Below are 22,036 nucleotides of genomic sequence, written 5' to 3' on the forward strand. Positions count from 1 at the left end.
AAAAAAAAAGGCTGCTACATAAGTGTTAGTGATAAACTAGTCCTTGAGCTCTCCGTAAAACAAGAGAAGAAATCATGCTTGTTTTTAAGAAGATAACATGGGTTGGATGTTAAAGCAAAACTGTGTTTGCAAGGAGATAAAATACTGAAGCTGGCTCTGTGAGAGGAATGTGAATGGCTGGACAGATGTCTGATGGTTATAGTCTGGTCTCTCAAAGATCCTTACAGGTGTGCGTTTTAAGCCTTTGTGTGCTAACAAGGTGGAATTAGAAATTGTACTTTGAGAAGTCTGCTTGATAATCTGCAAAATTTTCATTGAGCTTGGATATGAAAAGAAAGGGTCAATATGTATCTTTTTCTGTCCCTTCTTCAGTGTGATGCAAGAGTGTATGTTTTGTGAAAGGTTTGCTTTCAGGTGTGCATCTTCTAAATGTCTTACAGTGTTATAATCAGAATGACTTATCTGCTTTGATTATGAATGGTAGAATGCTTGAACCATCTAAATCCACTTCGTTGTGTTTATAAAATACTTCTGTTAAATTGGGTTTAATGGTTATTTCATGCGGAGGTCCTCCAGGAAAGAGCTAACTTTTCTAAGGAAGATGCTGAGGGATAGAGTTCAGGCTGGGTTAAGAAGCTCAGCTTTCTTGTTTTAATTAAAGGAAGCATACTTTGCTACTGGAGAGCAGCAAAATGAAAGTGTGACATTGATTATATCATTGAGTTAATAATATGTTCACGTTGCAATTTAAGAAACGGCAAGCCTACTAATGATCATTTGGAATAACTGGATTGGAAAATTGAAGATGTTTCCAGCCAATGCCTCTATAGATGCGATATGTCTTTCCATTTTTAGCACATACTAAGTAGAAAGGCTTCTAGACAGACTGCTTATTTTCTCCAGAGCTTGGGGGGAAAAAAAAGAAAACCATTGTGTTCTTCTCATTCCATTGTCTTCTCAGACTAAGATTCTTTTTTTTTTTTTTTTCTAATTTGGTGACTTAATTCAAATGCAAGTGTGGTTTTATTTTTAGTAGTAACTATTTGTGTCTTTCCCAAAATAAGGAATTTGTACTTCTAGTAAAATGTCAAAAAGTGTTTTTTTTTTTTTTTTTTTTTTTTGAGTGAGTTGGCTTGTATTATTTTCCCTTGTACTTCTATTGCCTTTCTTGCTTTTAAACTTCTTTTTATTAGGAAGCTTCAGCAAAGCTATCTAGAATGTATTGTTACAAAGCTGGTTAAACAGCTTCAGTCATGAAAAACTGACTGGATTAGTCCAACTCATTAGTTCACACGATGAAGGTTTTCAGTCTTTCATTATCACTTGTCTGTGATCTGTGACTGATTTGTCAGTGATTCTCACTGTCCGTTTCAGATCCCCAGCATGTACGCCTCAAAACTCTGAACCAAAGCAATACAAAGTTGTTTAGGACTTCTCTGTGTGCCCTAAACCTTGTAAGAAATCTCAGCATGTTGTTCATTCAGGGATTTTGAACACTTTGGACAAATAGGTGATTTGAGTTTTAAAGTTCTTAAGAAAATACATGTAATCTCCTCAATGATTAATAAAGATAACTTGAGTTTTGGTTATTGGGACAAAAATGTTTATTTTTCAGATAACCCCAAAACAAGTGTTACGTAACTTTTTCCAAGACAGTTTTAAATTCTCAAAAGAAAATTTGTAATACTGTATTTGATTGAAGTTGCTATCAGTAAATATAAAACAAAGTTGTCCTAAGTAGCTACTAGAGTAAGTTATTTTCTGCTATGGTCTATGATCTGTTCTAGACATGAAAACCCATTGGATTTGCAGTGTAGCCAATTCATCAGAGCACAGCTACATTTTAAGGACTCAATAAACATCTGATAACGTTTTTTTCTTTTTTAAAAGGATAACACAATACTTAAATACAATGGGGAGCAAAGATTTCTGTTAGTGTCTAGCTAGTGGCTAAATGGTTTGTCCATTTCATTTTTTCTTAATACCGTTTAGCTTTTGAACACAAATTTTGTAGGAAAACTTTGTGATGTTTTTAGAATTTGTAGATCTGTGAATTATACGAGTATATACAGGATATTTGGGATTGAATTGGATGTGTAGCATTCTACTCATTTTTTTCCAAGATGATGATATTTGAGCAAGGCATTTTGTTTGTGGTCCTCTGCAATAGTTGCTGTCATCAATGCTAAGGTTTTACTACATATGTAATTGTTTCTTATTTTTTTTTAATGGTGGTCAGGACTGCAATCTTATATCTGAATGAGTCATAAACAAAAAAACTGGTAGTCATTCTGCAAAATTAAACATTAGGCAAAGGCCAATAGAAAATCTTTGGTGCAGACAAATATATACTACAGAACTTGAATTTCTGGTGTTCAATAAAGTTTTTAGCTGCAGAAATATTCTTATATTGGAAAATATTGTTTTTGTCTATGGCTTGTATTGCTTCTGTAGTGGGTAAGGTCTGGATTCTGTGGATGCCAAACTAGTTCAGAATCTCTGTCTAGGTGGGGTGCTGGAAGTCTTTTTTTTTTTTTTTTTTTTTGTGATTTAGCAGAGCATAATATGCTGTCATGCATATAAGCAAAGGATTAGAAGTCAAGTCTAATTCGTTGACTCTTGAGTGCTTTACATTTAGTCTTAGGCTTTTGATTCCTTGCATGGAATTTGTTTCTTTGGAATCCTTTTTTTTTTTTTTTTTTTTTGGGGGGGGAGGGAGGATGGGCTGGGAAAGAAAGCCTTTAAAGCTATTTCCTAGGCAGTAGTAAGGTCCTCTACATGACATGAAGAACAACAACTTCTATATGGCAGTAGGCCAGGTGTGAGACTGAATGATTACTTGAGCAGTATAAGTCACAGGTTAGTGATTCTAGATGAACTTGTGAAGTTAAGTAAATGGACCATGGATGCATGTGGCAATGACCAGTCTCTTCCAAATAAAGGACTAAATGATTTATTCAAATTTTCCTTTCCTATTTTTAAGAAGTATCTCAAGGAAGACTGGTTTGCTCTAGACTCTGAACTTGGAGATTAGGAAAACTTGTGTGTGTGCTAGGACAGAAAATGAAATTGTAGTGCTAGCCTTTAAATCAAAAGGGTCTGTTTCCATTTGTCTTGGAAACAAAAACTTCCTAAAACCCCCAAAATGAAACAATAACTAATTCTGTATTTGTGTAAAGAATGATACAAGTAATGTAACTTAAGAATGTTGCCAGTGTACAACCTATTTTTACACAGACAATTTTTTGCATACATGTGGAACCTCATATTTGCAAGGTTTAAATATTGAATCTATGATAGTTTATAGAATATATGGTTTATACAAGTTTGAGGTCAAAGAATTAAATCTTCTATATGAACAAATACAATCCTTTAGTTTTCCCATCAGCCTTAAAATATGTCAACTAACTTGTTTGCTTGTTTTTTTATTAGAAATGACTACCCCAAACAAGACACCACCTGGTGCTGATCCAAAGCAGTTGGAGAGGACTGGTACTGTTAGAGAAATAGGATCACAAGCAGTTTGGTCACTTTCGTCTTGTAAACCAGGTAGAATCACAACGTATGATTCTATGTAAATTATTCTTAGAAAATGTAATGGGTTATGTTTTGATAAGAAGTCGTACATGCAGAGTGTAGCAGTAGAATTGCTGTAATGTAAATTATTAGGAGGGTGTCATTAAAAAAAAAAAGCCTAGTTTGATGCAATTTGAAAGAGTTATAACTATATTAGAAACCCTAAAATTAAGAAATATGTCACATTAGCAAAACAGAGCTTTTGCTGATTTTAAACTAAACTGTATTTTTACTTGTTCAGTGAACAAACTGAACTGTGTAAGCACTGTGTAATTATTTCTGTAGTTTGGCATTTTGACCAAGTATCTTTGATTTTAAGTCAGACAAACAATCTATGCAGTTAGCCAACATAAATATTCCATCCAGACTTTGTGTAGCTCTCTAAAATCCTGCAAGTAAAATGAAGCCATTGTAAATGTTGCTGAGATATCATTAGTGATAGTTTACACCTGCTCAAAATATCTGCAAATCTGTTCTTTTCATTTGAAGTGGTTGAGCTGCTATTTTGGAAACAGCTGTTGGGTGCTGATCTGATACCTATCTGCAGTCTAGTGTCAGTGATCACTTCATACTGCAACATTGCACTCAGGCTGGTCTGATGTGCTGGTGTCTCTTATTTGAAGAAAAACATCATATGGCTCTGTCACTTCAAATGGAACAAAGATTTCTTATTGAAGATAAAACTGCCTCTGCTAAATTAAAACTGCAGCTTTTGAGGGCAGTTATTAATGATGTGATTAGTAGAAAGGTAGGTAATGAGGGAATGGAAAAATAAATGTTCAGAGTTGTTTCTTTAAATGTGACTGCTTTTATGAATATTGGTTTTGGCAGCTATTGCTTGTTCTAGCTACTAACTTTAAAAATATTCCAAGAAATGGCTTGTAAAAAAAAGTTATATTTGCTAAAATTTTGTAATAATTGAATGATCTGTTAGTGGTGGTTGGACCAGATGATCTTGAAGGTCTTTTCCAACCTTAATGAGTCTATGCTTTTCATGTAGTTCATTAGTTCAATTATAGAATAGGTAGAAATCATAAAGTATTGTTCTTGCAATTATGAATTATTTCTTAACATTTGGAATTCCAGGACATGTTGAAAGGTAACAACCACCCCTCAGATATCAATAGGAGATAGAACATAAAGACACTGTAGCACTGCGTTTTTATTGACAGACACCCGTTTTAGTTCTGTCACAAGTACAACTTGAATCTTTAGAAATATTTTCTTATGTTATAGTTTAAAATGTGTTTTAGTTTGTAAAAGCTGTAAAAAAAAAAAAAGTCTGTGATTATATCACAGATAAAGAATATTCAAGATTATCACCTTTTCTTTTTCTTAGGATTTGGAGTGGATCAGTTAAGAGATGATAATCTAGAAACTTACTGGCAGTCAGATGGATCGCAGCCTCATTTGGTGAACATCCAGTTTAGGTATTAAAAATTACTCTGTATGGGTTAGAATGTTTCGCTTAACTTTGTGTGGATGACTATTCACCAAGACTGGGACTTGGGAAGTGTGTGGACTCTTGAACTAGTCCTGTGTTACCTTACAGTGTTTATGAAAAAAAGTGTTTTTTTTTTTTTTTTTGAAATTGTTATAGCTACTGAATCCCTAAATGAGCAACAAAAAGGAATCTTTAATTCCATTTGTAGCAGTTTCACATTTACCTACATAGGGTGACATTTGAATCTTGACTTTTTCTGTCATAGGCTGTGATTTGAAGGGTAGCTGACTGTGTTTAAAGTAGTCCTGTATTTAGCAACTGATTGAGAAACCTTTTCCTGTTTTATTCTGCTGTGATTGACAAGACTGGCTTTTTGAGTCACCTTGACTATTCTTTTGGTATAGTAGTAGAGCCCATATTTGATAAGCGAAGCATATGTTTCATCACATATAAGCGCTTATTTGGCATTTTGACCTTTTGTTGTAGTTTTTGGTATAATGCAAGTTCAGAAGACAGGTGAAGGATAATAGTGAAAATCTATTATGTGTGCGTTATCTAATGTGTGAAGAAAATCTGTTGATTTAACAAAAAGGTTCTTATAAATCAATAGGCGCACTTTTATATTAAGTTTTAAAACATTCAGATTTTACTACAAAATAACAACAAACTCTTCCTGAATGTTTTTCTTTGGGATGCTTACATTGTTTCTTTTCTTCTTGCAGGAGAAAAACAACAGTGAAGACGTTATGTATTTATGCAGACTACAAATCTGATGAAAGTTACACTCCAAGCAAAATCTCGGTCAGAGTAGGAAATAACTTTCATAATCTCCAGGAAATTCGGGTAGGTCAATGGTATTTCACTCTCTTAAAGTAGTCCTCTCCACTTAGGATATTTGATGTGTGAAATGTTTTTTGAGGTGAAATGGCATTGTTCTTGGAGGAAATACCTGGGTTGATTTTGGTGTTTGCTTTTACTTTCTTATTTTGTAAAATTGTTAGGTTGGTTTCAGTTTTTGTCAGGTGTGACTACCAACATGGTTATAACAGGGTTCATATGTAGATCCAGTAATGGAATAAAGAGTGGGATTTTACAAAATAGGATTCTTTAGAATTAGTGTCTGGAAAGCCTATGCTTGGAACAAAGCAACCAAGGGGGAGACTCAGCTTCTAAATACTTGCAATTTTAGACTTTAAAGGTGGGGGAAAGCAGGAATTCAAATTCTTTTCATGAATTTAAAATACAGACTTTAGTTGTGGCTCTGGATGGTGCATAAATATCTTTGGTGTCAGTCTGGAGTTAGATTTAATTTCTGGGAGGCTGCATTTATTCTCATTAACGAGTAATGTCTGTTTCAAAGCTCATTTTGAGGCCCTGGCAAAAAGAAATTGCAGGGCAATTCCTCCTCCTCCTCAGTTATGCAAAGATTTCTTTGTATTCTATTAGGTAAAGAATCTTCATATAAGTGAGAATTTGTTATATATTTCCTGATAGCTGACTAGCTACTGTTGATTGTGGGGCTAGGTAGATTGCAATGTTAACTCTTCCAAAATAATAATATAAGCAAACAATTCCCAATTTAAATTGAAAGTTTAATTACAATTAAAGAGTTGTATATTACAGTTAGATATGTACATAAATGATGCTTTACTTTTGAGAATTGTTTTTGATCTTTCTCACTGCTTTCTTATAGTGGGCAGTCACTGAAATACACAAATTTTGGGAAGTGTGCAATACTTTTAACAGTAAGATGCAAAATCCAATTTCTACTCACTAGGTGTGGTATTTGATGCTATAATATTTTAATCACTAACATTCTTCTTATTTACAAGAGATAATAGTCAACAGTGTTTTTCCACAATGATGCTTCTAGCCAGAAGAAAATTTCTTTGAAGAAAAAACTAAGATCAGATATGAGTTGCTTTAACTGTTTAGTTTTGTGTACTAGCCTTTTGTAAATAGTAAAGGCAGATTTCAAATAATTCATATCTTTATGGGAGTTTGCCTTATAAACTAATCAGGTTACTCATGAGCAAGTATCTTTTGATAATTTTGAGTTATAGTGACCTCATGTTTCATCTTCCTCATCTCTGGAGTTCAGCTGCTACTGGCAGCTGTACTGTGAAGGTTTAGCATACCTCCCTTATATGGCAGGTATTACAATAACAGAAGGATCAGTAATAAGTAGAAAAAGGTGTTAAACAGTGGTCTGAATTTGGACTTCTCTGCTTTTTGTTTCCCTTCTTGTTTTTCTGTGTTTGAAGTCCCTACAAGAACAACTTGTAAGTAGAAGGCTATAGCTGCAGTGCGGAAAGAAAGCTTAATGTGCCTTCACTATGTTGGCAGTCTATTTCCTTTCTCAGATTTGTGGTGTTCTTTCAAGTTACGGGTAATTATGCTTTTATCCTAAATCTTAAATGGAAGAGCCTTGCACTTTTTTGAAGTATTCTTCTGATATGAAATGACACTACTTGAGGTGTCTTTCATCAACTGCATATTCTGTCTTTTAATCTTAATTACATCATAGCTGTTTGGGAGTTTGACTAAGTTTAACAGTAAAAACAATGTATTTTTCTCGGTAGTCTATAGGCCTGTTTTGTGAGTGTCCACTAGATGTCATTGTTGTCCTTAATTATCAGTTTCTTTTTTTTGCTTGTAGTCTACTTTTCCAATAATTAAATGTCTTTTTATAATAATGTTTATTACAGCATTCTGTGTGTAGCCTCAATGACATAACTTTCTTATAAAGTGGTGAACTTCCACTTTTGAGGGTATATGTGTTAAAAACTTATATAAACAATAAAATGTATTTGTAGAATTATTTTGAACTTGTATTGTTTATTATGAACATATTAGTCTTCTGCAATTTCTCAGGAATTTTTTCTTCATTTTTTTCTCACTGAACACAATTCTGTACATGATGCATTTGGTTAAAAAAAAAAAACTTGTACATGAAATGTTTCATAGGTCTTATAGTATATTAATGGGACTGTAATATGTTTCATGAGAGCAGTAATTGTTATGCATACCACATGCTCATATGCTTTTTTATTTTAAAACTGAGAAGAATATGTGGTCAAGCTTCTTACTAATGAGGTGTGATACTTTTGATGCTGTGAAATACTGAAGACTAATTCTCTGGCCACTAATGTTAAATATTGCTATCAGTTTTAAGATTTTCTAATGTGCTTGATATTCAGAATGCATTTCTGAATTTTTTCTTCAATCTAGAAACTTTTTCTTCAGCTTTTCTGACACACGTTGTTAAAGCAGGGTGAACCATTATGAGCTCTTCACAGAAATCTGCTTAATTACACAATGATTCTGTTGGCTTCAGGAACAATTGACAGGGTTGGAAATCCAACTAAATCATTTTCTATTTTTCATGAATGCTTGCCCAACTCATAGTGTCTAAAGAAAGTCCTACGATGCCTCCATGTGTTCTTTTCCAAATGGTCTACTTGAAACAATGCCATGTGCAGTTAGGCTAGGTTTAATCAATAATACAACAGTAGTTTGAGTTTGTGTTCTAGTTTGTAAGAATGTCCTTTTTTTGGAACCTAAAATTAAATTATTTTCTCAGTAAAGAGAAACAAGTCATTTATAGCCCATTCTATAGGTGAGAACAATCCTTGTGATCTGGCAGTGTTATACCTTTGTTCGACTGGAGGTACTGCAGTTGAGATGTGTGCACAGTACACATCTCAATGTGTACTTCTCCTACTTAAAGTGCCTTTTTACCACAACTGTCAAGTTTGGAGAACAAGTATTTTCTTGTTTCCCATTTTAAGAGTTCTGCAGTGTAATGGTGCAAGTAGTTTGTATGGACAAGATAGAGATACTGTTTTTTTAAACAGACCTCAGTATGTGAGATAAATCATTATACTTGAGATAAGTCATTGTCCTTTTTCACAATGTGAAAATAACCTGCTGTAAAGCAAGTGAACAAAAAGCTTGCTGTAGGAAATCACAGGTTGCCAAATGGTGCTCATCTTCCTGGTTGCCTTTATACCTCTCCCAAGACATTTAGGTCATCTGCAGTTCATCTTCCCATTATAACGTGATCTTTTTATGGTAAGCTTAAGTAGAATTTCAGATTATATTTTCCTATTAGTTTCAGTGATTTCTGCTGTCAGCCTGTAGTGTAGGGACTTTACAGTTATCTCGCTTTGCTGTGTGAACTCTATTAGTGCCAATTCTATGTCGTTTGTTATAAATTATACTTTGCGAAGATGTTGGCCAGACTTGGAGAATCGTTACTTTTCACGTCCTCTCAAACCTGAGAAGCTGCTTGTGTTTAGTCCCCAATTTAAAGTTGCTGTCGGAGGCAGAACCCCTCTAAAAACAAGCAAAGTTGTAGTGTGCATTACTGAGGACTCAACAATAGAATATGGTGTACGTGTCTTGGCAGTAACTAGAGATGCAACTGCAAAGGTATAATTTGTTTCCTATTCCAGTAAGAGTTCTCTTCCAGCATTCTTTTGGGGCTTTTTGTGATTTCTGATTTGGAAGACTTGCTTTTTCATTTAGTTTGTGTAGTTCAGAGAAAACAGCAAGATTTGTGATAGGCTCATGCCATTGCTAGTGTATGGCATTGCGACATGTACTGTTTTTCAAATTATATAAGGACAGTAATAAGCCACATGGTGGATAAGACATACTAATGTTTGGGTTTGAAAAAGAATCATCAGAAACCCCCTGTGAAGAAGAGTAGCAGACCATGAATGTTCTTTGTTTATGCAGTAGGACAAGACTGCACACAGAGTAAGGACCTGACTTTGTGTAACCTCAGTAAGCAAGATCCTCGCTTGCTATTTGCCTGTTCTGGAAACCATCCAGGCAGAAGCAATGCTGCTAGAAAAGGGTAACTCCCATGGTTAACAACTGTTACAGGTATCCAGTGATCCCTCACTGAGCAGTGATGGATAGCCTTATGTGGGATGAAGATACATTGTCACTGGCAGTTCTACCTAGCAGACTTTGTATCAAACAATGATACCAAGTATTAAATGTTGCTTTAACTCTGTTGTTGTCCCCTTTTTTCCTGGAACAAAAGCATACTTAACCTTTTCATCAAGACTCAGTTCTGGAGATGACTTTGCAATATCCTTGCTGGCAACAGTGTGGGTCTTCTGCTTTTTGTCAGGCAGTATAGCTGTCTCTTTTTGAATAGCTATTTATTTTGTTTTCAGCTTGTTTTCTGACCCTTTTGGTTTTGATTCGTGTTTTGTAACTGGCTGCTCCCCACCCATAGCAAGCACAGCCATATCCCTGGTGCCGTGGTATTTTGGCCAAGCACCACGGACAGGGGCGCTTCTTTACTGATTTCAGACATTCTGTGCTAGAGCAAGGAATTGTCAACCAGGAGAATGTCCAAGCTGGGGAGCTTTTCTCAAAGATAGTTAAGGAAGTTTGGACCCTTATTGTAATCTTGTTACTCTACAGTGTCCACTGTAGCGAGGAGGTTGGACTTCTCTAGATGAAGTTCTGAATTTCTGAAATTTGCCTGTTCTCTGTATGTGATGTAAATAAATATAGATACTGAGAAACAAGAAGATGTGAACTTGTCGTAGTAGTGCTGCAAACTAATGAATTAAGGAAGTGTACTGTTTCTGAGTTTCTGGTCAGACATGTCTAATGTGCATTTTAAATAACTTTTCTCTGAAGATGGAATATAGAGCTGATAATTGCTTTTTATTTAGATTCCTCACTAAGTTTCAAGTACTTTGACTAGAAACCATTCCTCCATATTCTTTTTTCACATGTAAGAAATGATGCAGTGCCGATCCCCAATTATTCCTTGAGTTCAAAATTTCGCTTAAAAATACTCAGCTTTCAGAAAACTACACCTGATGCTAAGAAAAGACTAAGTTTTACTTTCACAGAATTTCAAATGTAGTCTTTCTTGTCTGTCTCTAGGAGGTTGGGTCAGTAGATGAAGTCATCACACCAGACTGTTCATTTTGATTGTTATCTAGCTGTTTTGCTGATTGGGCATGGATTTACTTCACCAGGATGCAGACAGTATCTGCTGCTAACACCTGCAATTTACCACTACTGGAAGTTTTCAAAGCAGAATAGAATGATTCACAGGTATTTGCTGTTTATTAAGCCTTGTGATTGTTGCCAAGGGGAGGGGGCCAAGTTCAGGAAACAGGCCTATTCCTGCTGATGCAGCTGGTACTCCTTGTGCCTACCTTCTGACAGAGGATGTTTTGCCAGTCTGGGATCTTTGCAGGAGAAAGGCTAGTTCCCTGCAGATGTCATTGCCTGTAGAGATGATATGAACTACTCATTGTTCTTATGCTTTTGGAAATCAACTAGTATATGCTTCAAACTTTGGAAGTTATAGAAAGGATGGCAGTTGTTTTGCTCTTTATGTCCTGGAATGGTAATATATTGGAACAGAGCCATGCAATTATGAAAAATGCAGTTATTAAAAAAAATATTTTGTGGATATGAATTGCGTGTACAGAGACATCCACATTAGTTCTATCATCTCTAAAGAACGGAGGCTTTTTTGGCCCCGCAACATAAAATCATTCAGTGTTTTTCTTTCCTTTTTTTGAGATGATACTTTAAAAGAGAAACATCACTTCTGATGGATCCTAGAATTTCAAAACCAAACAAAAAAAAAACCCTAAACATTGGTTATTACGCTGTGGTGTATGTTGCATATAGAAATGTTTTCTCTTGTTTTGTATACCAGTTTTCAAAAATGAATCTTTATGGAGGGACCTTTTCCTGTCTACAGAGGAACTCAATCAGGAAAGGGTGTGTTAAAGAGGCCCTTTTAATTTTAGTACTGTCAGTCTGACTTTACCTACTGAAGTAGAGGAAAAGCCATGTCAAAGAAAGTGGCAACAGCTCTATGGAAGGCAGAAACTTGATGAAGTACAGACCTTTCCTTAAGGGAGCTCAAATATATAAAGCCTAGGAATTTGAAAGCATCTCCTGGGATTATAACCTTTGTCGTGATTATTCGATCTAAGTTCTATCATGGCAAAGGAATTAGAAAATGCATGTGATTTTTCATGTAAAAGTAAAAGAATTTATCTCTCTCCACTGCAGTGAGAAAAGGCAAGATAACTTACTAATCAAAAAAAGTGATAAAATTGTGGCTTGATAGTAAGCATAGGATAGTATAGAAAACTGCAAATTTAGATTTCTTCAATGCTTTTGAAGTAACGTGATAATAGTGAATGGTATTAGTCATTTTGAAGGAACGTTGATTTGTTTGTAGTCTGTGCAGATACTCTATACTGTTGAACCAATATGCCAAGTCAAAGTCCCCATCAAATTGTGCCTTTATTGTCTGGGTGATGTTTGAGGACTAACTGTAAGAGGGAACTGAGGTATAAGATACGATTCCAGTGTGCAATGTGGCTTTGATCCCAACAGGTAAGCATAGATGGAACCGTAGTACAGTGTCTTGACTCAGTATCCTGATCTCCAACCCCTTGCTCACGTAGCAATGAAGCATGTTAAATCAGACTTCCAAAAGAGACTTCCTAGTTAAAACTGTTCTCCCACTTACACTGCAAAATAGCAGGCTGAAGATCTGCTAATACTTACGTTTTCACGTGAATTTGTATGCTTTTTCACGGAAACTGATTTGATACTCAGTTTGTACCTGACTGAAACTCATAACTGTGATGTTCATTGAGACCAGATTACTTGAGAAGGTTTGGTAGTTTTGTTTACATCAATTAGTTCTGACTAGAATTGGTTTCAATGGTATAATTTACATCTGCCTACAAGAACCCAAGGTAAAGCACCATACACACTCATGTATACAGTTCCTTCTTCTGTTAAAGCAAAATAGAGCACTCCCCCTTCCAGGCCTTAAAACCTCTTCTCACTTTTTTGTCAGTTTCATTAAGGCCTTTGTTATATTGACTCAGCTTTTTTCGGTAATGCTTTTCTGAAAAACTATTTGTTTTCAGTGATGCTTTAACATGGATGAAATAGATGTTAGAGGTTTAATATACTGTGTATACTTCTGTGTTATTCACCAAGGTTGTTGCTTTATGGAATACATATTTCCTTATTGATCATTCTGGGGATTGTCTCCTGTTCTCTGGAGTTCCCAGATAGTTTCAGTAGGCGGTTCAACTTTTGTAGTGAACTGTATAACATCCAAACTGGTAGAACAGAGCCATGAAAGATTGCTGGTTTTCCATGATAGTTAGCCTCTTCTTGATACCCATGAAGGATTTGTTCAGGGAAAACCTGAATAATGAAGAACAATTTGCAGTCCTGGACTGTCCTCTTTACTGTGCTGAGTTAGTACAAATGAAGAATCTTTACTTTGCAAGAAATAAATTCTGTATGTGAATACAATAATAAAAGGTCTATGAGACTAAGGTCTATTACTCTTCATCTTCACACACTTAGCTGGCAGCATGGCCACACTGCTGACCTACAGAAATTCTAGCTAGAACTGTGGAACAGTCACCTTCCCCCCCTCCCCCCCCCGCCTCCTTCTGCAGCTGATTTTCCCCCATTTCCCTTCTCCCCTCCACACACACACACACACACACACCCCTTAGACCTTCTGTTGTGCTGATGGCTTTTGTGAAACCATTTTATGTAGCCTTTAACCCTTCATGCTACATATAGCATCTCTTTGTTTCTTTTAAATCACTACTTCACTTTTTTTTTTCCTTTTTAATGCTTGGATAGAGCAGAGAGGCTGATCTGTCTCTTTGACTGCATTACCAAATTTTAGGAGCTTCTAGGGAGGTCAATCAAGTGTCTGTGTTCTTTAGTTCCTAGGAATTAGTCCAAATGTGTATATTTAGGTACAATAGATCATATATATTTAAAAACAGTAGCCCCCCTCTTTATTCCTTGAAATTCAAGCTGTAATCAAACTTATGTGCTATCAGGCTGAGGGGAGAAAAGCATGTTTTTCTTTTACATGCCCAAAACATAGTGAAAATCCCTGTGGACAGTTGTGTTTACAAGGGTAACTGTCTGCATTCAATTGTGGGTTATAAAAGTGCTTGCTTGAATAAATAGACTGAGCTATCAGACAGAACAACCAATAGTTCGTTGGACTAATTGACCTTGTCAGTAGAATAGAAACACTTGCAAATAAAATTCCCATTGCCAGCAAAGTTGCAATGAAAACCCCTGAAGAAACTGTGTATATCCTCTAACTATCTTGGAATGCAGTGATTCAAGCAGCAGACATGCAGGGGGGATGGGGGGAGGCATCATTAACTAAAAGTTTTATATACCAACATTTTTCAGCGATCTCTTTCATAGCATGAGATTATATGCATTCCTAAAATCATTAAGTAGTTCGCTTTCTCTATTCAGAATTGTTTTCCAACAATTGTTGTTACTTTTACCATATCTTGAGTCCCCTTGTATTATTTGTTTTGCTGGTCTGCTTTTATTATAACGTACCCTTTTCAGAAAAAGCAAAGATGTTTGGCTAGTAACCACAGCATGTTGTAATGAGGGTGGAGTATGTTTGTCATTCTACAGTAATAGCTGACTTACATAAATGCCAGTGTCTATAACCACTCATACTGTGGCAGTTTATCTTTTTGAATATATTCAAATTGCGTAATGATGGAAAAGAATCACAGTAAATAACAGAATATCTGACTTTCCAATTGAAAGTATGCTAGAACTGTTATTTTACTTTACCAGTGATGAGTCATGTATCTTTATACAAAAAAAAAGAAATATTTCACTCTAGAAACAAATCTTCACAAATGAATTAGTCATATATCCAACATTTCCTTTAAAAATTGGATAATGTCACACAGGTGGAAGTAGAATTATTAAAAAAAAAAAAGCAGCAGTGGAAGACAACAGGTTTGACTGTGTACTATAAAAAGATTACTTTGGTTAGAAAACAAAACAGGAAAGATGGCATTTGGGGGAAAAAAGGTCTGAAAAACAGTCTAGTTAGCTGCTAAATAAACTTTAGAGATGAAGGTTTAAAAAAAGCACCAAGATTTGTAAAAAGGGGGATAGTGTATTTCACCTTAAGTAAGGGACAATGTGTAATAAGGGATTTTGTGGTTTTACAGCTCGGTGCATGTGTTTGAAAGCTGTTCTCTCAGCAACGTGGGTGGCAGGTTATGCTACCATATAATGTATTGTAGTTGGCTCTCCACACTTGTCAGGGTTAGCGTTCAACCATTCGGAAAATTTTCCCATTGTTCTATCATGTGAACCAAGGCTAGTGTTGAATTCCCAATAACCTTCTGCAGGAAAAAGAGGTTTAATTAGAAAGCTTGAAATTTGATTACTTCTGTTATTGTCTTAACGTCCTTTATGATAATTTAGGTGTTTATCTGCAAATGTGATCAATTTTTTCTCAGAAAGCTGAAAAACCAAACTTAACACTGTACTGCAGTTGCTTCAACGCTTTTAAAAGAAAACTTGTATACTCAATTCTGTCTTTCTTCAGCATTAACACTCTATTTCCATCTTAAACATGTTTGCTTTAGATGGATCATAGCTTTTGGCAGCTACCGCATTTTTAGCAAATAATACTGTTTCTAGTAAGAGTTGCAAAAAAAAAATCTTTGTGTGAGGTCCTTGTAAACTGAACCTTGGGAACGTTATGTTATTTCTGCATTTTCCCTTCTTTTGTGCTTCTCTATTTGTGACATGGTTATAAATTACATCGTTTGAACCAGAGAATTAAAAGCATTTTATTTAGTGATTCCAGTAATTTAAAAGAGAATGTTTGTTATACATGTATTTTTTTTTTTTTCTTTTTACCTATTATTTCAGAGGCTGGCACACAGAAATAAGCAATTATGGTATTTAAATTCCATTGTGCCAGCACCTCCAGGGCATAATCCAAAAAAAAAACCCAGAAAAATCGCCTGCTGGGTTGTATGCAGTATGCTTGTGTGAACATCAGTGTCTGCTGTTTTCACATCATTTTTTTTCTACTGAAAGTTCCTGTTGGAATAAAGGTTCTGTGTTTGGAGAGTGCACCTTATTTGATATCTGTTGGTCAATGTTTTTTTCAAAGTTTGTGGGCATTTGTGATTACAGTTTACCAATGCAGGCTCACAAGATACTTCTTGCAGATAGACATTAATGCTTCAGAATGAAGAAAATCAGATACAAGGTTCTGGCAATATAAATGGATATAGCAAGAAAGAGGTTGATGCTCTTCACAACTACATTTAAACATTCTGTTTGGAGACAAAACATGGGAGTAAGGAGACAGGTGGGTGGAGGGGTAGATGACAGCATGACAGAAAGGACTCTATTACTTAGTTAACCTGCTTCAATATTTTAACCCCTTTAGTTCCTCTCTTTTTTCCCCTTTTTTAATGCAAGAGTGTTGGCTAATTGATATTTTAAAGTAGTATGTGTACATCTAGCATTACAGCTGACATGGGTTTGGGTGTTCAGGATCAGGTAGAATGTCTTCTTGATGCTGGATCATAGAATCACAGAAGGGTTTGGGTTGAAGAGACCTTAAAGCCCATCCAGTTCCACCCCCTTGCCATGGACAGGGACACCTCCCACCGGACCAGCTTGCCCAAAGCCCCATCCAGCCTGGCCTTGAACACCTCCAGGGATGGGGCATCCACAGCTTCTCTGGTCTGGTGCCTCACCACCCTCTGAGTGAAGAATTGTTTCCTAACCTCTAATCTAAATCTTACCTCATTTAGTTTAAGACCACTCCCCCTTGTCCTATCACTATCTGGCCATGCAAAAAGTTGCTCTGCATCTGTTTTATATATGTATGTTTCATAATGTATAGGGCAACACCACTGCTGCTCCTTCACCGCCTGTCTCTTCTGAAAAACTTGTATCCTTTGATTGCAGTGTATCAGACTGCCCCTTTCAGTTGATAAGGATTTCTTTTAACTATAGCTTATAAGACATTTCTGACATTTCTAACATTTCTAATTTGCAAACTGTAGTGTGTAGCAATATTGATTTTTCTCATTTGTTTTTAAGGGAGAGACTACAATTTCTAATCCTCTGCCAGGTTTGTAAAACTTAAGATAAAAGGAAGTTATGGTAAATCAGATTTTAAGGTTCAAGGTGGGTAAAATGTTAGCTTATCTTGATATTCAAGATGATTATCAATTTGCCTGACCAACTATTGCTTAAGTCCTTCTACCAGTGTAATTACAAGTGACAAATGATTTTGATGTATGTTAACCAAAAGCATAATGTCTACACTAGTAACCTATCAAAAAAGAAAAAAAAAAAAATCAGACTGACTTCACTGTTCCCTGTCCCCCCTCCTCCCTACAATGCTTTAAGATCACATCATGACCACAGAGCTACATATGTCTCTTTCATTCAGTGTAGTAACTGCAGAAGTGTATGCATGTCTTTACTATTTCCTATTATTAATAAGGTAATAGATTAATTCTCTAAGGTATAGATTCAGTCTTTTTTGGATTGAAGCATAATGCTTTTCTACTCGGGTGTGGCATTCTGTGTTAAGGAGGAAATCGTGTAGGAGTTTGTTACTGAACTGTATCATGTTTTGTGAACAAATACGCTGTAATCCATTGCAGAAATTAGGTCAGCAAGTTCTTGGGGAAAAGAAGTAATAATAAAAAAAATCTTGCATCTTTTTTCAGCTTTCCTTGCTTGTAAATACTTGAAGGGAAGTTTCAAGTAATACTTTTAATCGTGTGTCTCCCGAAGGTGGAATTGCTTTGTGGATTGTAATTTTTTTGTTGTTGGGTGTTTGAAGAGGTTCCTAGTTTCATCTAAGGAAAAATAAATCTTTGTTATCTTTATTTGCCTGCTGTATGGTGTATTGTTTGGGGGTGGGGGAAGCATGTGGCAGAATATGATGAATATTTTGAGCAGTACAGACCACCTGACTTCACTCCAGTTCTTCAGCAGAGCAAGAAGGTAGGTGCCACTGAAGAAATTGTCTGGAGCAAGGGACCTTTCTTTCACCTCCAGGGAGCATGCTAGAGAGAAGATACTGGAGTAGCATGTTCTGGTATCAGCAGACCTCTATTTGAAAGAGAAGTACTGCTTTTCTGTAGCATGGACATTACTAAAGAGAGCTGTTCACCTGTTTTGTTTTCTTTTTCTTCTGTCTTAACACATTCTGCAACAGTCTTTTTTCCTGTCCTTGAAGTTCCCCAGTTATCCAAAGTTATCTGCTCTGGTTTTGGATCCCATATGTAAAAACTTTTTGGGAGTCCAAGATTGAAGCATCTTCTTTGAAAGATCTGAACCACAATTTTTCTGTGTCAAAAATGCTACTAAGACCATGCTTGCTTACTATCACTTTTATTTTTGAAATACAGAGGTTGTTAGCCAGTTGGGAATACTTTTCAGTGGCATTTGAGCTATTCTTTTTTCCCACAAACTGTAGATAAGGGTTGAGAGGATAAAGTCAGTGAATTATAAATAATCAGCTTTGATTTACCTGATAGTCTTCACAGGCTTAATTGTGGGAAGTAATCATTGCAATGAGTACTAGATGATTTCAAATAGTGAAAAGTGATGAGGGGGGAAAAAAAAAGTGTAGAAAGGCCAAGACAAAGATTGATGCTGATCTTCCCGTGTGCTACTGCTAACCCAGCATAGAAATTCTTTGTAGAAGAAAAAACAGCAGTTGACATTTAATTTGTGTTAAGCATAAGAAAAGATATGCAAGGAATGGGAACTTCTAAAGCTTGCAAAGCACTGAGAAAGTCTTGTGGTGTCGTCTCAACTGGTGCTGGACGTTACCACACCTTATTTTTTTAAGTAGCCAACTTGTAGGCAACCACAGCTGGGAACGCCCTGTGACTCTCCTTAACAGTTCATCAATGGGCTGAGGAGAAGTGGCACCAGTGCGGAAGAAATTAGGAGCCAGTTTGTCCACCGCTTAGTTTCTGGCCTGTGTGTGGCTTCTATGTTATAAGCATCTTTATTTGTATCGGTAAAAATTCACTGTGGTTTTTGCTACTTGTAGTAGTATTTCCTTGTGGCAAAGACATTGAAGCGCAAGATTTAAAAAATGGAGCAAAAGCCAACAGAAAACACATGGCATGTGCCATGCTTTGTGTCAGGCCACCAGCGAAACAAATAACCAAACATCTCCATAAATTCACAAGTACTGTTAATATATGTAAACAGTAGTAAGGATATATTATTCTGTGTTTATAAGCATGCAAACAGACTTTCTTAAAGTGAAGTTAGATCGACAAATTATATCCCATAGAGGTATATGAGGAGGTTTTTTTAATCATTAAAATTGTGTCTGTATCTTTATTCCTGAAACTTAACATTTTGATGGCAAACATGGAAAGCTGAGATTCTCAGCATCATTAGAAAAGTAGTTTTATAACCTGACTTCAGGCAAAAATTTATACAAAGGAATGTTGTTCACATGACAATGTCATCCTTGAAGTTCAGAAGTAAATGCTACCTATACCTGGCAATTAACAAATATTCAGACAAAATACAAAGTTCCTGAGCAAGGACTTCAATTGCTCTAGAGCTATCTTCATGATAATCCTTTGCAGAGTTGGGTCTTTCTCCATTGATTGCCTGAATGTTATTTTTGTTGGGAGACCTGTGTCTTCAAGGAGCTTCGGCCAAAATAATGCTAGATAGCGTCTACATAGAATTCTTTGAAGTTCTTTGGGGGGGGGAAAAAAAAGCAGCAAATATGTTTTTATCCCATTCCATGTCTCAAGTAGACCATGGAAATGTTTCTACAGATCTAAAATGTAATTTATTTTTTTCTGAGGGCTGCTCTCCATCTTGTTCTGTCATAAGATAACAGAGATCAAGCATTTGAATCAGAAAAACCTTTCCCAGGATTTTCCTGTTTTCTGTAGAAACACACAAAAGAGTGTGGCATGAGAGTGATAATGTGAGCATGTGTGTCTGGCTTGAGGGACTGTATTCTCTAGACTTCTTAATCCAGTTCCTAAACTAGGTTTATCTCATACTCCTATATTATTTCGGAATGAATTCTGGAATGTGTTCTGTCTCATCTTAAAGGAATGTTAACAAATACAGTTTTTGAGGCTCTTTATGAACACTGTTCTCAGTCTTGAGTGAACTATGAGATTTTAGCCCCTAAATCTTTTTATGCTTTTAACTTTTTAAATTTCTTCTTTCCCCCTTTATCTGTCTGTGGTCAAATTCAACTGTGTATATGAAGGATTTTTTGGTCATTTTTACTAGCAAATGCAGAAAATCCTTGTTCTTCTCTTATGCTGTTTTTTATTTTTACTTCTTAGCAAAAAATAACCTATCAGATGTTACTGAGACTAACTAGTGAGGTTAAAACAAAGTTGTTGTTTTTTTTGTCTCGCTTGGAAAACAGTTGCTGTTCCTTATTGGGGTAATGACTTAATAAAACTACTGAAGTAGGCTTCCATCTGTGTTGTAAAAGTCACTACGTCTAATGGAGAGGTTTTCCAAAATAGGCTTTGGGTAAACCTAGCACTGCTGGTTTAAGAACTTCTGTTGTGGAGTTATTAGACTTTTTTCTTGTTTGTATTGTCTGTCATGAGGAGATAGATTTACTTGTATAGCATTAAATTAAGCAGAGGACCATATGTTCGGACAGTTCTTTAAGACTTGCTGTAAGACACACAACTTGCAATCTGATTCCATCAGCTTGTTACTGACCTTACATCTGTAAGCAGTAAGATGATGTCCAACAGTAGCTCTAGTTTTAGGACTTAGTAGGCCTATTGGTAAGCAAGTTTTCAATTATGTCACTTCTGGGTTTTGTTGTTTCCATATGCCCCCTCGTTCTTCAGGAGCACACATGATGTAATTCTATTTCCATTCTCATACATTTGATCGTAAAGAGCTTGCATTCTTATATCTGTTGAATGTAAGACTATGCAAGACTCCTGTTAGTAGACATGCTGTTGCAGTAAGATAACATTAACCCAACCTAATATGTCCATTTGAATATCTTTTTGAGCTCTGCCTTTTCGGAGTGAATAGCTACTTGAGGACTCGTCAACTCCTAGAAAGAAGTCAAGGAATGGAGTTAATCTATATTGAGTGAAGCAGAGTCTGAAGTTTGACTTCCATGTTAAACAATGAAACACAGCCTTGCATTTTGCTGGACACCCTTTCATATAGATTTGTAAGAAAGCCCGAGCAGAAGGTTAAAAACTCTACTGTATTTGTTCTGGTACACTAAAGAAAAAGAAATTTTATGTAGACTTAAAATTAAATGCTTCCATTGGGCAACAGTCCTGATTCCAACTTTGCAAATTTATGGAAGTGTATTCTGGCTCATATAAAACTACCCAGCTGAACTTCTGTGACAGACACACTATTTCTTCTCCTTTAAAGTTCATTCATATGAAAATATATCTCCAGTTAGACGTGTTTATGAATTTGGGATCCTTCTCAGATGAGACACAGTGTTGCCTTTTTAAATTTACACAAATAGTTTTCACAACAGTCTCTTGCATTTGTTTCCAATGAGCAAATATTCCTTGAGTTTAATGTTACATCTATCCTGGATCCTGTGAAATGTTACTCTGCATTTGCTTATTGAAGTCTGGCATGCTATAATGAGCTTGGGTAATGTTTCAGTTTATTGGGTTTTGCCCCACTCACTATCACTGAGTATCTGTCTCTATCAGTACTGGAGTCTTCATCCAGATACAAGAAAAGTTTACTTGCTTGTATACTGTACTTGCTTAGTATTTGGCAATTACCTGCATAGGTTTAGGGTCTTTAAATCCTCTCTTTTAGGAGAGGCAACTCTTCATTTTTTTTACTTCATTGGAAACAAATACTGCTCAGAAAAAAAAATATTCTTGTAGACCCAGGATAAATGCTTTTGTTTAACCCCATTTTTTTTTTTTTTTTTCAAAGCAGCATATTCTTTACTAGTGAGATTTTTTTCTTATTTGCTAGCACTCAGGTATAACTTGCTGCATTAGAAATATAGTTCTCTTCAATGTGTAAAAAGAGCCCTTTACAGTGAGGGGAATGGTTTTCTTTTGTGTTAGATGGACCTTCTCTCTTCCATACCTATAGAGGGTTTTTGAGAGCTAGCAGCTGTCTGCT

General features: G+C 35.8%; 1 protein-coding gene across 6 annotated transcripts in view; it reads left to right on the forward strand.

The window, feature by feature from the left end:
• The window catches only part of ANAPC10 (anaphase promoting complex subunit 10), a 324,259-nt gene that overhangs the window by 2,413 nt on the left and 299,810 nt on the right, over positions 1 to 22,036 (forward strand). For 4 of the 6 annotated variants that reach the window (XR_014317379.1, XR_014317380.1, XR_014317381.1 and 1 more), the window contains exons 2-4: positions 3,433 to 3,549; positions 4,916 to 5,006; positions 5,743 to 5,863. Coding sequence is in view for 1 of the 6 variants with exons in the window: in XM_082758994.1 (XP_082615120.1) it covers positions 3,435 to 3,549; positions 4,916 to 5,006; positions 5,743 to 5,863 (327 nt within the window). In the remaining 5 variants the exon portion in view is untranslated. The remainder of the gene's footprint in view (positions 1 to 3,432; positions 3,550 to 4,915; positions 5,007 to 5,742; positions 5,864 to 22,036) is intronic. The other 2 variants (XR_014317378.1, XR_014317377.1) reach the window with 2 other exon arrangements.

Source organism: Aythya marila (genome assembly GCF_965140915.1).
Source record: "Aythya marila genome assembly, chromosome: 4".
Taxonomy (NCBI): domain Eukaryota; kingdom Metazoa; phylum Chordata; class Aves; order Anseriformes; family Anatidae; genus Aythya; species Aythya marila.